The sequence below is a fragment of the Passer montanus genome, unplaced genomic scaffold (assembly GCF_014805655.1).
Source record: "Passer montanus isolate IOZ18808 unplaced genomic scaffold, ASM1480565v1 scaffold17, whole genome shotgun sequence".
Classification (NCBI taxonomy): Eukaryota; Metazoa; Chordata; class Aves; order Passeriformes; family Passeridae; genus Passer; species Passer montanus.
The window spans coordinates 11,469,732-11,482,046 of NW_024364270.1; the positions used below are offsets into that span (position 1 = coordinate 11,469,732).

General features: G+C 36.3%; 1 protein-coding gene across 1 annotated transcript in view; it reads left to right on the forward strand.

Moving 5' to 3' along the window:
• The window catches only part of PLXNC1 (plexin C1), a 70,638-nt gene that overhangs the window by 12,709 nt on the left and 45,614 nt on the right, over positions 1-12,315 (forward strand). Inside the window, exons 4-7 of the mRNA XM_039704113.1 lie at positions 1,659-1,759; positions 7,064-7,178; positions 8,174-8,318; positions 11,630-11,699. Coding sequence (XP_039560047.1) covers positions 1,659-1,759; positions 7,064-7,178; positions 8,174-8,318; positions 11,630-11,699 — 431 coding nt within the window. The remainder of the gene's footprint in view (positions 1-1,658; positions 1,760-7,063; positions 7,179-8,173; positions 8,319-11,629; positions 11,700-12,315) is intronic.

The window sequence follows — 12,315 nt, forward strand, 5'->3', positions numbered from 1 at the left end:
CAATCCCAGTGTTGATAGGTCAGGGTTTGCCAGTCAATTAAGGATTTTCTAAAGTGGAGAAATCGCTTCATTTGAGAGATGGCTTTGAAGCCTTAGTTCTGATGAAATCAGTGATAATGCTGTAATCAGTGATAAAATTCCCATTGTCTTCAGTTAGGCATAGACTTCAGAAGAACAAAACAAAAGCACAAAGAGAAGTGAGCAATGTGTGTGCATAGTGAGGCCAAGGAGTCCAGCAGTGGCTGTGAGCTGCTGCACGTGAGCAAACGCGTTGGAGCTGCGCGGCGAGCAGCTCCCAGGAGCCAGTGCAGTTGTTGCAGCACGTCTTGCAGCAGGGCTACTGAGCAGCAATCAGAGAATCCCTTTGTCTCGCCAGCAGTGGGAAAGATGGCTTTGAAAGCTTAAGGGCTTGCTGTCCATCTTAGCTGATCAGGATTTCACCCAGCACTTAATTACCGTCACTTAAAATAAAATCACTTTTCTGGCAGTGAACATAATGTTTTAGCCTGCTGTTATAGAGCAGGGGTAAGTTGGTAGGAGAACCCCTGACAGGTATAAAACATCGATCACAAATATAGAAGGAATCAAAGTCTCGGTCAAAAGTATACGTAGATATTCAAAGTAAGACTTTAATTTTCTTTCGGTTTGATAAAAGACTAAGTTGTTATAGAGGAACAACAGCTTTTAGGAATAAATGCACTTCTCTGATCATCTTTTGGAGCTGAATTAAGGCTTCTACATTGTCTTCTTTAACTTGATAGTAACCTAAGATTATGACTGGATTCTGAATTGATTTTCTCACACACTTTCAGATAAATTGAATTTTACAATATATGTATGTAAAAACCAGTAAATATAATTTTGCAGGAAGCAGTGTATGCTTGTTTCTGTTGACAAAATATAGGAACTTCTAATTCTTGCAAATTTGTAGAATATGGTTTGAATTGGTTTTTCTTACTAAGTTCATTAATTCTCATTGTTATTAATCACATTATTTGTATCTGTATTCAGTATTTGTAATCAGCTTTCTCTTTTTCTTTTTCCTTTCCTTTTCTGAAAATGGCTGGCTAGGATATTCAAGCTGAATGTACAAGTATAGATACATACAATATAGCCACAATTATCTACATTTACTTACTGAAATGGCATTTTCATGCATGCTAAGCAGTTGCATGCGTTTGTTCCAGTGTGCACATGCAGTAACCTGACATGGTGATGCAAACACAGATGCATTTTGTTATGCGCATGCATTTTTGGATGCACCTTCATCAATCATTTAAATATCTCCATTCTGAGGAGAGGAAAATGGTGTTCTGCTAAGCAGAGCATTATTTGTAAAATATACCTCCTTTCTATTGTTATCTATAATTCACTATGCTGATCAGTCTTTCTTGCATTAATCTGCCCATGCTGGCCTTTGAGTAGTAGAACCAAATTGTTATTGTCAGAGGTGTTTCATTATCTGATGGCAAAATACAGTGTGTGCAAAATAGGCTGCATATTTCTATCCAAAGGTCTTCTGGCAGAGGGGAATCCATAAGGAGACTTCCCCAGAGGGATTGTGCTTGGTTGCTGTCAGATTTTTAATGGTAATCTTCAAGTTCCCTGTTTATGGAGGCTGTATTAATTCAATGTGTTATTGCACTCTTTGGTTTCAGGTGAGAAGAATACCAGTTGCAAATTGTGGTAGATTTGCTTCTGAGCAAGAATGCTTGTCTGCAAAGGACCCCTACTGTGGGTGGTGTTCTTTCAATCAAAGGTATTTTTTAGTATTTTAGACTGTCATATAAAAGCAGAGCATTACTAGTCAGTGTACATTTTGACTGGCTTGGGGCTATTCAACATCAAAATTGTATCTACTGATTTTTGTGGAATCAGTCATAGCCATAAATGTGAGACACTTTCTTGTCATGTGAAAGGAAACTTTTGAAAGGCTTTGTAACTCTCAGATTTTTGAGATCTATCCATAAAATATATGTTGGGCTATGAATAATAAATAATTTTGCTTTTAGAAGAGATAGTTTTGTTTTCCAGACTGAGAGAGAAAATTGTATACTTGTGCTTGAAACATCTTAATAGCTGGAAGTGTCTTGTATGTGAGAACAAGAAAAGAGCACTTAGCTGTCTTCCGTACTGATAGTTTGGTTTTTTTTAAACCACTGACTTTGGTTTAGGCCAAAGGAGAATTTCTTTCTAAATACTTCATTCCCACATTTGAGTCATTAGTTTCAACACTAACTTTGAAGCAGGTTTGAAATCTATTTTACATCTGGGGCCTGGACTGGACAAATTCCTGAGTTGTCAGGCCTAGTCTTAGCAATTGCAAGCAACCACATAATGTAAAACTAAAAACTTGCAAAGGACCATCCTAAATTTAAATAGGGTTTTTGTCCTTCCTGCCCTGGTTGTGCACCTTCCTGGCAGTCTCATTTTTTTTCTGATAAAAATATGTCTTCTCATTTTCATCATGTGTATTTTTATAGATAGGTTATGGTTATTTGTTCTGGTGTTCACATCACCTTTGCCTAAATACGTTCCTCCCCACTCTCTCACACTCACCTCTTCAATGTTTTTATGAAAGCAGTCTCTCTCTCTCTCTCTCTCTCTCTCTCTCTCTCTCTCTTCATTTTGGTGTGCTGAAACATTGAACTTCACTAAGGTTCTCTCACTTGAGACACTCCTTTCTTACCTCCACTCCAGTAATCCTTCCATGAAATTCATGCATGCTTTTAAGATAAGGATGGCCAGGACTCTCAAAGTGTTCCAGAAGAGCTTTCAGCTGTGCCTTGCTGAGTATTGTTTAATCAGTCTGTCCAGGAAGCACCTTAGTGTGTTCTGGGATCACAAACGTCTTTTTCATGACAGCATCACATTGACGGGCCACAATCATCCATGATCAAATGATGCCCCCAGGTCCTTCTCTTTCTTTGTTGTCTTTCCAACTGATGAGTTTCCAGTCTGTAACACATATGGGTTGTGAGATTTTTATTGCTGTAGGTACATGTTCTTGTACTTTATGCTTTGAAATGTCATTCCATTTCAAGGTTATCCAAGTTTTGCTGTGTGATATTCTTATCTTCCTTTGCATGTTAATGTTCCCAACTCTGTATCATCAGCAGATGTCAACAGTGTAAACCTTCTTTTATGCCAATTTGCCAGTGATTAAAATCTTAAACTAAAGTGCCTATAAGATGGATTTTTGAGGAATTCCACTAGAAGCCGCTTCTAGAAAGTTAATACTACTCATTTTGGTTTGTTACCCATTTGGTGCTAGCGTGATTTTGCTGAAGATCTGCTACTTTGTGTTTGCAAAGGTAGTTATTGGAAGAGAGTAGGTATTCATTCTGTGATGTGTTTTCTTCAAATTCTCTTTTGCTCCCTTGATAGAAGCTGTGTATGTGACAGTGCTAAGCTTTTCAGGCTTTTAATTGCCTCATAAAGAGATTGTGAATAACTCTTCTTACTGAGTAAATCCCCTGCTTATGAGGAGAATCATGAAAAGTTTCCGTTTGACTGAAACAGAAATAATTTACTCTTTTGGAGAAAAAAATAATTACTATAATACGAGTCCTGTTCAACACCCACATAATTTTTTACTGTTAAATACTTAATGTCATTAAATATTTGGCTTTGTGAAGAGACACCTCTTAGTGAAACTTTAGGAAAAGAGGAAGAAATTTTTAGCCAGTATTTTAGTCAAAGTCCATATGTGTCTACTAAAGCAATATATTCCATAATAATTTTGGGATCAATGATGTTTTCTACTTTTACAGGGAAATAAATTTTCTGTAAAATAAAATACATACTCCAGTTTTATATAAAATTTACTAGCAATGCTCATTCTTCATTTTAAGGACAGTGTGAATTAAAATCCAGTCCTTTAATGAAAAAATATGTGCATCTCATTGCAAGTGAAAACAAAATGAAACAAAATGTTTCCACTGTTCCTATTTCTACTCTTATCTTCCATAGGGACATATATTAATTCTCCTTTTCACTTGCAGTCATTAAAACCAGTTAGTCACAGCATTGTGTGATTTCTGCTGTTTATAGATTTTTTTTGTAGATGAATCAGATTTCCCTGAATTACACTGAAATACAATTCAAATTCAAAGGAATTGATGTTCAGTTCAAAGGTATTGATGTTTTACATGGATTTTCCATATGGAAACAACACAATGTATTATCTAATATGACCAGAGTTACTTTTGCATGTAGTCAATGTGTGGGATGTCAGGGACTTCATTCAGGGGTTGGTACATTGGAGAAAGAAGGAAGCCTCAGCTTTCTCTGAAAGCATGTTCTCATTCCATGAGGAAATCAGTATGCTTTAGCAGGACAGAGAAGGCAAGTATGTTAGGATCTGTAGTTAACAAAGATTAGTGAAGCAGAGACTTAAGTAAATACAAATCAACCAGTATGCATAAGTATTGTGTTATCATAGTGAAATAAGATGAACACAGTTCCAGATGTGTAGAGAAATCTTTAGTACTATAAAGAACTAGTTTGCTGTGGAATATTAAAAAAAAAATTGACTCTACTTCTCTCTGTATACATATCTAGGCATGTCTGAAATCTGAACCAAGGGTTTCATACTTTATACCTTCATATTTGTATATATAAGGTCCAGTTCACCCTACCAAGAAAGCCAGACTTACTTGTCTGAGTCTATGTTAATTTTCAGAATCCTGTGGTTCACAAATTATATTTATCTGTTATATTCATTCACTTGCAATTAATATAAAATTTTTAAAAACAGAGGTATTACAGAATAATTGCATCATTAGGTGAGTGTAATTATTTTGCTCTTAGCCTTTCCAGGGCAATTTTGAGAATTTATGCTGAGGGGCATCAGATGTGACTGATTCCTATGAAAATGACTGTTCTCCACAGCACACTGTTAGAGTGTTAAAGGTCAGCTTTTAGAGCAACAAAAGATGCATTTTTCCCTCACCTAAAGGCAAGCATGACCCTGGATCCTGGGTGGCATTACTGGTTTTGCTGTTAAAATTCTCAGATACTTCATTGCCAATGAAGGAAACAGGTCCCTTGCTTGTGTTCCTCAGGCAGTCTTAAGAAAGCAAGTAGCTTCTTCGTGGGACAGTTGTAAATATTCAGTTTGAAAAACAGTTTTTTAATATTTCAATATGAGCATCACTGAAATGCATAGATTTATTTAGTGCCAAATACTGCAAGTGTGTTGCCTTGCATCTTTAGCATTATAATCCTCACCCTGTCAGAAACTGTGGAATGTCTTTCTTTTGTCTTTCCTCGTTGCCAGTGTGAATTACCTGCCTGTATGTTTCTGAGAATGTGATTTATGCGCATCTGTTGATGACAGATCCTGTCTTCTGTGGCTCTAAAACTGTGTTGTTAATGAGCCTTTGTGATCTCAGTAGGGTGAAGAGAGATATAAATGAGACTGAAATTCTCCCTAGCTCAGGCAGTTTGAAATATGTGAGGCATATATAGTCCCAATTTATTACAATATCATTAGGAACTGAATGTATTCAGATGCAAAACCCCACCAGGTTCTTGTCCAGCAGAAGCTCAGTTTCCTGAGTTAGACCACAAAGGAAGTGACCTTGTGCTTAACTGCATTCCAGTTGACAACATCTTGATCTGCAGAGAAGATGACTTTATGGTTCCTAAGATTTGTGGGGTTATTTTGGGCATTTCAGAATGTGGTGGATATTTTTGTTGAATATGTTGTTCATTTTGGAGGGAAAACACATTGTCTGTAAAATATGTTTTTACAGTGAGGTCCTATTGAAAAAGGCCCATACTTTGCAACTGTGAACTCATTTTCATTTTGTAGCAAAGAAATGGTTCATGCCAGGCAGATGTCACTGTTCATAGGATTGAAACTATATATGCTTCTACATTTGGTAAAGTGGAATTAAAACTATTAAATGTTACATTTATTTATAAATATTCAATCTTAGTATTAAAATATTAAGATATATTCAGTTAGCACTTACTTGTCTTTAATTGCTAACTGTATGAAATTACTTGGAGTTAATCTATGAATTGTTCATTCACTGTTGACAGCAGACAGCATTTTAAGGATTCACCTTTCAAACTCATTGACTGTCCATCTAATTTGTATGCCTATGTTGTCTTTTTCTTATAACATGTTTTTAATATGTGTAATCTTTGTAGTACATATGTATTCCAGTGTTTCCTCATTCTTCCTTAATTTTTTGTTGCACAGTGTGTTTCCTACAATTTGGCATCTCTAACATTTGTATTTACTTTGAGCTATCTTAATTCTGAAATGAATTTTGTCCTTGAAGACAGAGAAATCTATTTTGAACATTTTCAAATCCGGTGTTTTTATCCAAGTGCACTGACAAAAAAGGGAAGGATTACCATTCATATTAGTGGGTGACAAAGGAGATTAGGGAAGAGGATGCACCTCATCAACTATGCACATTCATAGTCTAGCTTTACATTTGAGCTTCACTCCCATCCCTTCTTATACCCTCTGGAGAGAACAAGCAGCTTCTATAGTGTGGTTCATTTCATTTTGGTGTGAATGTCTGAAACAGGGTAGGTGAACTGTACCCTAAAGAACCTATTTCTCCCCAGAGTGTGGAGGGGGGCTGGGGGCAGCCAGGGGATCAGATCTAGAGCTGTACAATGGAACAGTCAACAGGTGATGATGAATTCCATCCCGGGCTACCAATTCCACTGTTACTGGCCAAGCATCTCATATTTGCTAAAGTCCCATTGACTTAATGAAAACCCTCGAGCATATATCAATGCATTGTAATTAATTTTGATAAGCAGAAGATTTTACTGATTGTTTTCCCGAAGCTTTTTGCAGTTATAACAGTATTTCTGTAAAAAATCAATAGTTTTCCTGTAAAAAAAAAATCAATAACTTTAAATAAGTTGAAGTATTTTCCCGAAGCTTTTTGCAGTTATAACCGTATTTCTGTAAAAAATCAATAGGTTTCCTGTAAAAAAAAAAAATCAATAACTTTAAATAAGTTGAAGTACAGTGTCTGAAGACAAAGGCACGATAAGGAGGCTAGTATAATTTTATGTATACTTTTAGGTGCACATTAAAAGAAAATTGTACACATTCAAACAGCATAAATGGTTGGTATAACATTTCACATGCACCTGATAAAGATCTGAAAATCCTGCTAAGTTTCCCTGCCAAATATCAGGTATGTACACCCAGCTTTATGTGTGTTTGTTTATTGTGACTTAAAATATGTAATGTTGTTGCTTATTGCAGCTTGTCTTCTTTTGTCACCACGTTCCATACATTAGTTCCTCTTACCCCAACAATTGGCAAATATCTTGGAAATCACAGAAAGCTCAATGTGTAAATTAGATAGATGTTCTCCTCCTCTCCTGTGGAACATATCTTGAAGCTACACTTCATGATGCTGAGTCAAAATTTCATTTACTATGCTAACATTGCTTGGAAATGTTTCCAATTGTATCACTGTATCAGCTATTGTAATATTTCCAGTAACTGTCTATCAAGTGCAGCATGGAAGTTCTGAGCTTTGTAGCAAGTTAGAAAACATTCACTGGGACACATATGCTAACACAAATTCTTAAGTGCTGGATATTAGTCTTTACTCTGTATCTGTTCACAGCACACGCAGCCTTGAATATTTGATTATCAACTATTGTGACTGGCCACTTAATCTGCACGCTATTGTTTCTGATTTCCTGATTGAATACACTAATGTAATCATATTTGTAAAGCACTCCCAGCCAGAAACAAAGGATAATTCATTACAATACAGGTTCTGTTTCATAATTAAGTGCTCTTTGGTTATGGATACAAACGATCTCTCTCTGTGAAGATTCTTACTTAAATATTTTTAAAGGAATATAACAGCATATAACACAGCAATATTCTAATTTTAAACTCCAAAATTATTTAAGATTGCTTGCTAACATACCATACAGATCCATTTTATTTCTGAAAGTAAGCAATGCTGTTACTTTCAGAACTCTTTCTGTATGGCTTCTTCAGTTGGGAGAGTCACTCTCCTTTGAGAGTTTACCTAGTGAATTGTTTGCTTTCACCACAAAAATTTTCGTTTTGTGCATTTCATAGTCTGTTGTTTGCTGTAGAGACAAGATGATGACTTAGCGAGTATAACAAAGCCCCCATTGTATTCTTGTTTTTATTCTTTTATAGGTTGTTGTGACTACAAATGTAAACAAAATCCTTACTTTCTGTATGATAAAAATTGTAACAACTGTTGAAATATTTTATGAAAACGTAATGTTGAAAAATTCATCCTGTTTCTGCAATCTAACCACTCCGATGATAACTGATAACGGTATGTTTTACTGTTAAATGTATTTAATGCTTATTCATTGTCCTTTAATATGGGGGAGTACTGTATAAATAGAGACCTAATGAGGGTGAAAGTATGTAATGTTTTTGATTAAATGTCACTGAAGAAAAATAATTCATATTTTGTCAAGTGATGTGAGTATACTCACAATGTTCTTGGTGATTAAAGTTTTGTTAATGTAGAATCTTTTGTAGTAATAATACACATTACCCTGTGGCTGGAAGCAGCTTCTTCAGTTGACCCTGTGGCAGTGCAGTGCCTTAGCATTAGAATATTTATTTACATGGTGCCATTAATAACTGTCTAAGGAAACTTAAGATAACTGGAATGACAGTCAAGCTGGCTGGAGCAATGGAAGCAGTGTTGGTCTAGTGCTTTGCCTTGACAAATTAACCCATCTTAACTCTTCTCTAATCTGGAAACAGAATTTGTCTTTGCAAGAAACTGTACTAGCATAAATAAGAGGAGAATCTAATTATGAATGTCTGTACAATAAATAGTCTTAACATTTAATTAACTGTTTCAACCTAACTTAGACACTGTGAGAAAGTGATTGTGCAATGTAGAAGATTAGCAGAAAAATAGATGGTTCAGGGGCAATTTAGTGGGTGCATCCTTTTGACTGGATTTCATTCATCCTTCTGAATTATTGGTTGAATCATTTTGCAGTAATTCTTACACTGCTTTGTTCAGTGGTTCTCAGAGTTAGATACCTGAGCAGTTTGTATTGGATGTGTGATGCTTGTGATCTGGTTTGTGTATCTAATGGGCGGCTACAAGTTTTAGAATGAAGTGGTAAATTTCTGAATATCTAGACTTTTGAGCTGTTCTTTAGGCTTTGGTCTCAAGGATCAGATCATAATCCTTCACAGTGGAGTCTTATTTGACTAATAGTAGGGCAATGTCCCCCTTGCATTTCTTCACGACTCTGTATAGAAGCACAAAGCTTTTTTAACAGAGATTGGCCTTATAACTTCTTGAAGTTGCTTATGTTAGAATGCAAGAGTTTTATAAGGAACAGGTAGCAAACACAGGGATTCCCACATGTTTTTAAGTGACTTGAAGGGGAAACAGAAAACAGACACATGCCTTGCCTCTATCTCTTCCTTAATAATATAGCCCAAAGGACATGGAATACTGTGCATCAATCTGATTCTCTTATAAAAACCTTGGTACAGAAAAAGAAATTAAATTTACCAGGTATTTCCAAGGACCTGCTGTTCTGAAGAGCTCAGTGCTACAAAGAGCTCTCTCTCTCAGGGACTCTTGCCCCTGCAGAAGGTTCTTTGGAATATTTGGATCTGAGTAGGCTGTATGATAAAAACTCCACCAGCATCACAATCTCTTGTCCAGCATTGGGAATTGAGAAGGAAAGACTGTCACTAGAAAGTGACAGCTGGAGTGATACCCATGAGTATTTTGATCTATTAAGCTGTCTTTAGTAAACACCATTAGTGGATTTTTAATAGGGAAATGCTCTTTATTGACCCAGTCCAAAAGCCATGTTCTCTTGTAATTATGGAGTATATAGTTTGGTTCTCTGTCTTCACAGATTAAAGCTTTCTCCTAATTCCATTAGCAGGTTTTCAGAGAACAGTTGTTATGGAAGCCAGCTCACCTTGCCTGTGCTTTGTGCCAAAAATGAGCCCTTTGGCAGTGTTAACCAGACGGCTGTGAGGTTATCTTGTGCCAGCCAGTATTTACTGCTAGTCACATGCTCCTGTGAGCTGAGATCTCTTAGTGGATAATGCAAGTGTGAAGTAACATTGTCTATTTGTGGTATCTCCTGTAAACTGACCTCAGTTTCACAAGAGAATGCACTTGCAAAACTCCTTTAGGTATCATTTCCTGGAAAAACATTTTGAAAATACCTGCTACTCAGTGCAGTCTAATGCATTTTAAAAGGTCAGTGCAGACCATACAGAAAATAATAGGTTCCATTAATTTCAACACAGACAGAACCAGGAAAGCATATTTGACAGTGTTGTTTTTAAAGTATTTATACAAGCTTAAAAGTAAATACAAGCTCTGCCAGTAGGAGATAAATTCTTTACTATTACTTATTACTTCTAGTAAGATACTAGGAATATTTTACTCTTCTTGTAGCTCATGGCCTGAGACCTTTCTCTTATTTTGATTTAGGCAATTGTGTATCAACACGTCAGATTTCTGCTGATAACTAGATTTCTGGAGATGCAAACAGGTGTTTGATGGAGGATTTCAGAATGCCTGTCTGTGCTCATCCACATCTTTAAGCAGAAAATTGCTGTTGAAGTCAGATTCTGCTATCCGTTTAGTAAGGAGTTTGATCATATGAGTGGTCCCAAGAGCTGTTTCTAGCAAGCAGTTCAGATGACCTTTGCAGTGAGCACCCAAGTGCCATGTGGAGGGAGGAAACACCCACATTAGCAACGTTGATCTAGCCAAAGCTGCCTTTCATCTGAACAAGGCAGCCTGTGATAAAGACAAAGGTTTCTCTACCTTTGCGAGATTGATATACTTAAAATCTGTGTAACTTTTCTGGATTAAAAAGCTAGCTACTTTCTAGCATAGAGAAGTCAGAAAAGTCTGCAAACATGGGTTTCATTTGATCTCAGGCAGCCATTCATTTCACAGACTACACATCTGCAGGCACACAGATGAAAGAGACCATGGCTTAAGTGGTATATATCTAATTCTACTGTTCGATGTGGTATTCTGCTCATAAGGGAAGATACTCTTTCATACCACAGCTGCCAGTGAATTGTTGGTATAGTAATTGCTAGCTGAAATAATGGCAAATTGACTCATGCAATCATAAAAGATTTAAATAGGATGAAAATTGCTACTGCATAGATTACAAAAGGAGACTCTGAAACCAAGTCTGTGAGACAGAAAGAGAGAGAAGTATGGTATGGCGGGGTCTCTTGCATTAGAACAGTCTGCTGTGTGAGAAGACTTGAATTCAGGGTCTGGTTATACCACAGTATATATCATTCTGTGCTTTTTGAGAGATGATTTTGTATCCCTGCTTCATAGTAGAGTTTCCTTATCTGTATCCTGACAACAACATTACTTTTATTTGTCATGCAATGGTGGTATCAAACTTAATTAATATATGTGTATAAAGCGTTGGTATAACTCAGCTGAAGTTCTGTGGAAGGACAAAATCTGGTTATTTTTATCAGTCAAAAGTGTGAGGGAATGTATGAGAGAAGGTGCATACCAGCTACTTTGAGTTTTCAACTCAAATTATTTTTGAAATGTTATTTCTTGTAATACCCATCATATACCTAACATGTGCATTTTTCCAGATTGTCTAGTTCTTGAAGCATCACTGTCCTCAAGCTCTTGGAATATCACACAAACGTTTCAGTTGAAAAAGTAAGAGTCTGATTCTTGTTAAAGTTCATTGTGGGGTTGATGTGTGCGTGGGGGGAAAGTGACTAAAGTAATTCATAATTCTTTTTTTTTTTGTATTTATCAACGAACTACATGCCACTAAAGATAGTCAGATCTCTTTTCTTGGCCCACTTCCTCCTCCTTCTCTTTTTTTTTTTTTTCCCTTAAAAAACTGCTTCTTCTGATGACTCTCTTATTTAATGGGACCTTGGAAACTAACTCTGGGAGAGTCATTACAGTGACTGAATTTATGACAAGTGCCTGAAGAGATATTAAAGGATGTCACAATAAGATTAAAATTCTTTTTGTCCTTGCATGAAAGGTGGGCCCTTGGTACGCAGTGTAAGGCCTAGATTAGAGAAGTCAAGAGATTCTTTAAAATCACTTTGTGAAGCTGTTTTAAATTAGACCCAGATGCAATTTAAATATGCTCTATAGGTAACATGAATATAATTAAACCAGAAAGTAACATGTAATCTGCTAATAGGAATAATGAATACCTATTCTTCTTTGCACATTATTTTTCAGACTCTGTGTTGAGAGCTGGCAGAGGAAGCATTCATGCCCAGTACGTGGCCTAACACTTTATAATAGGTGG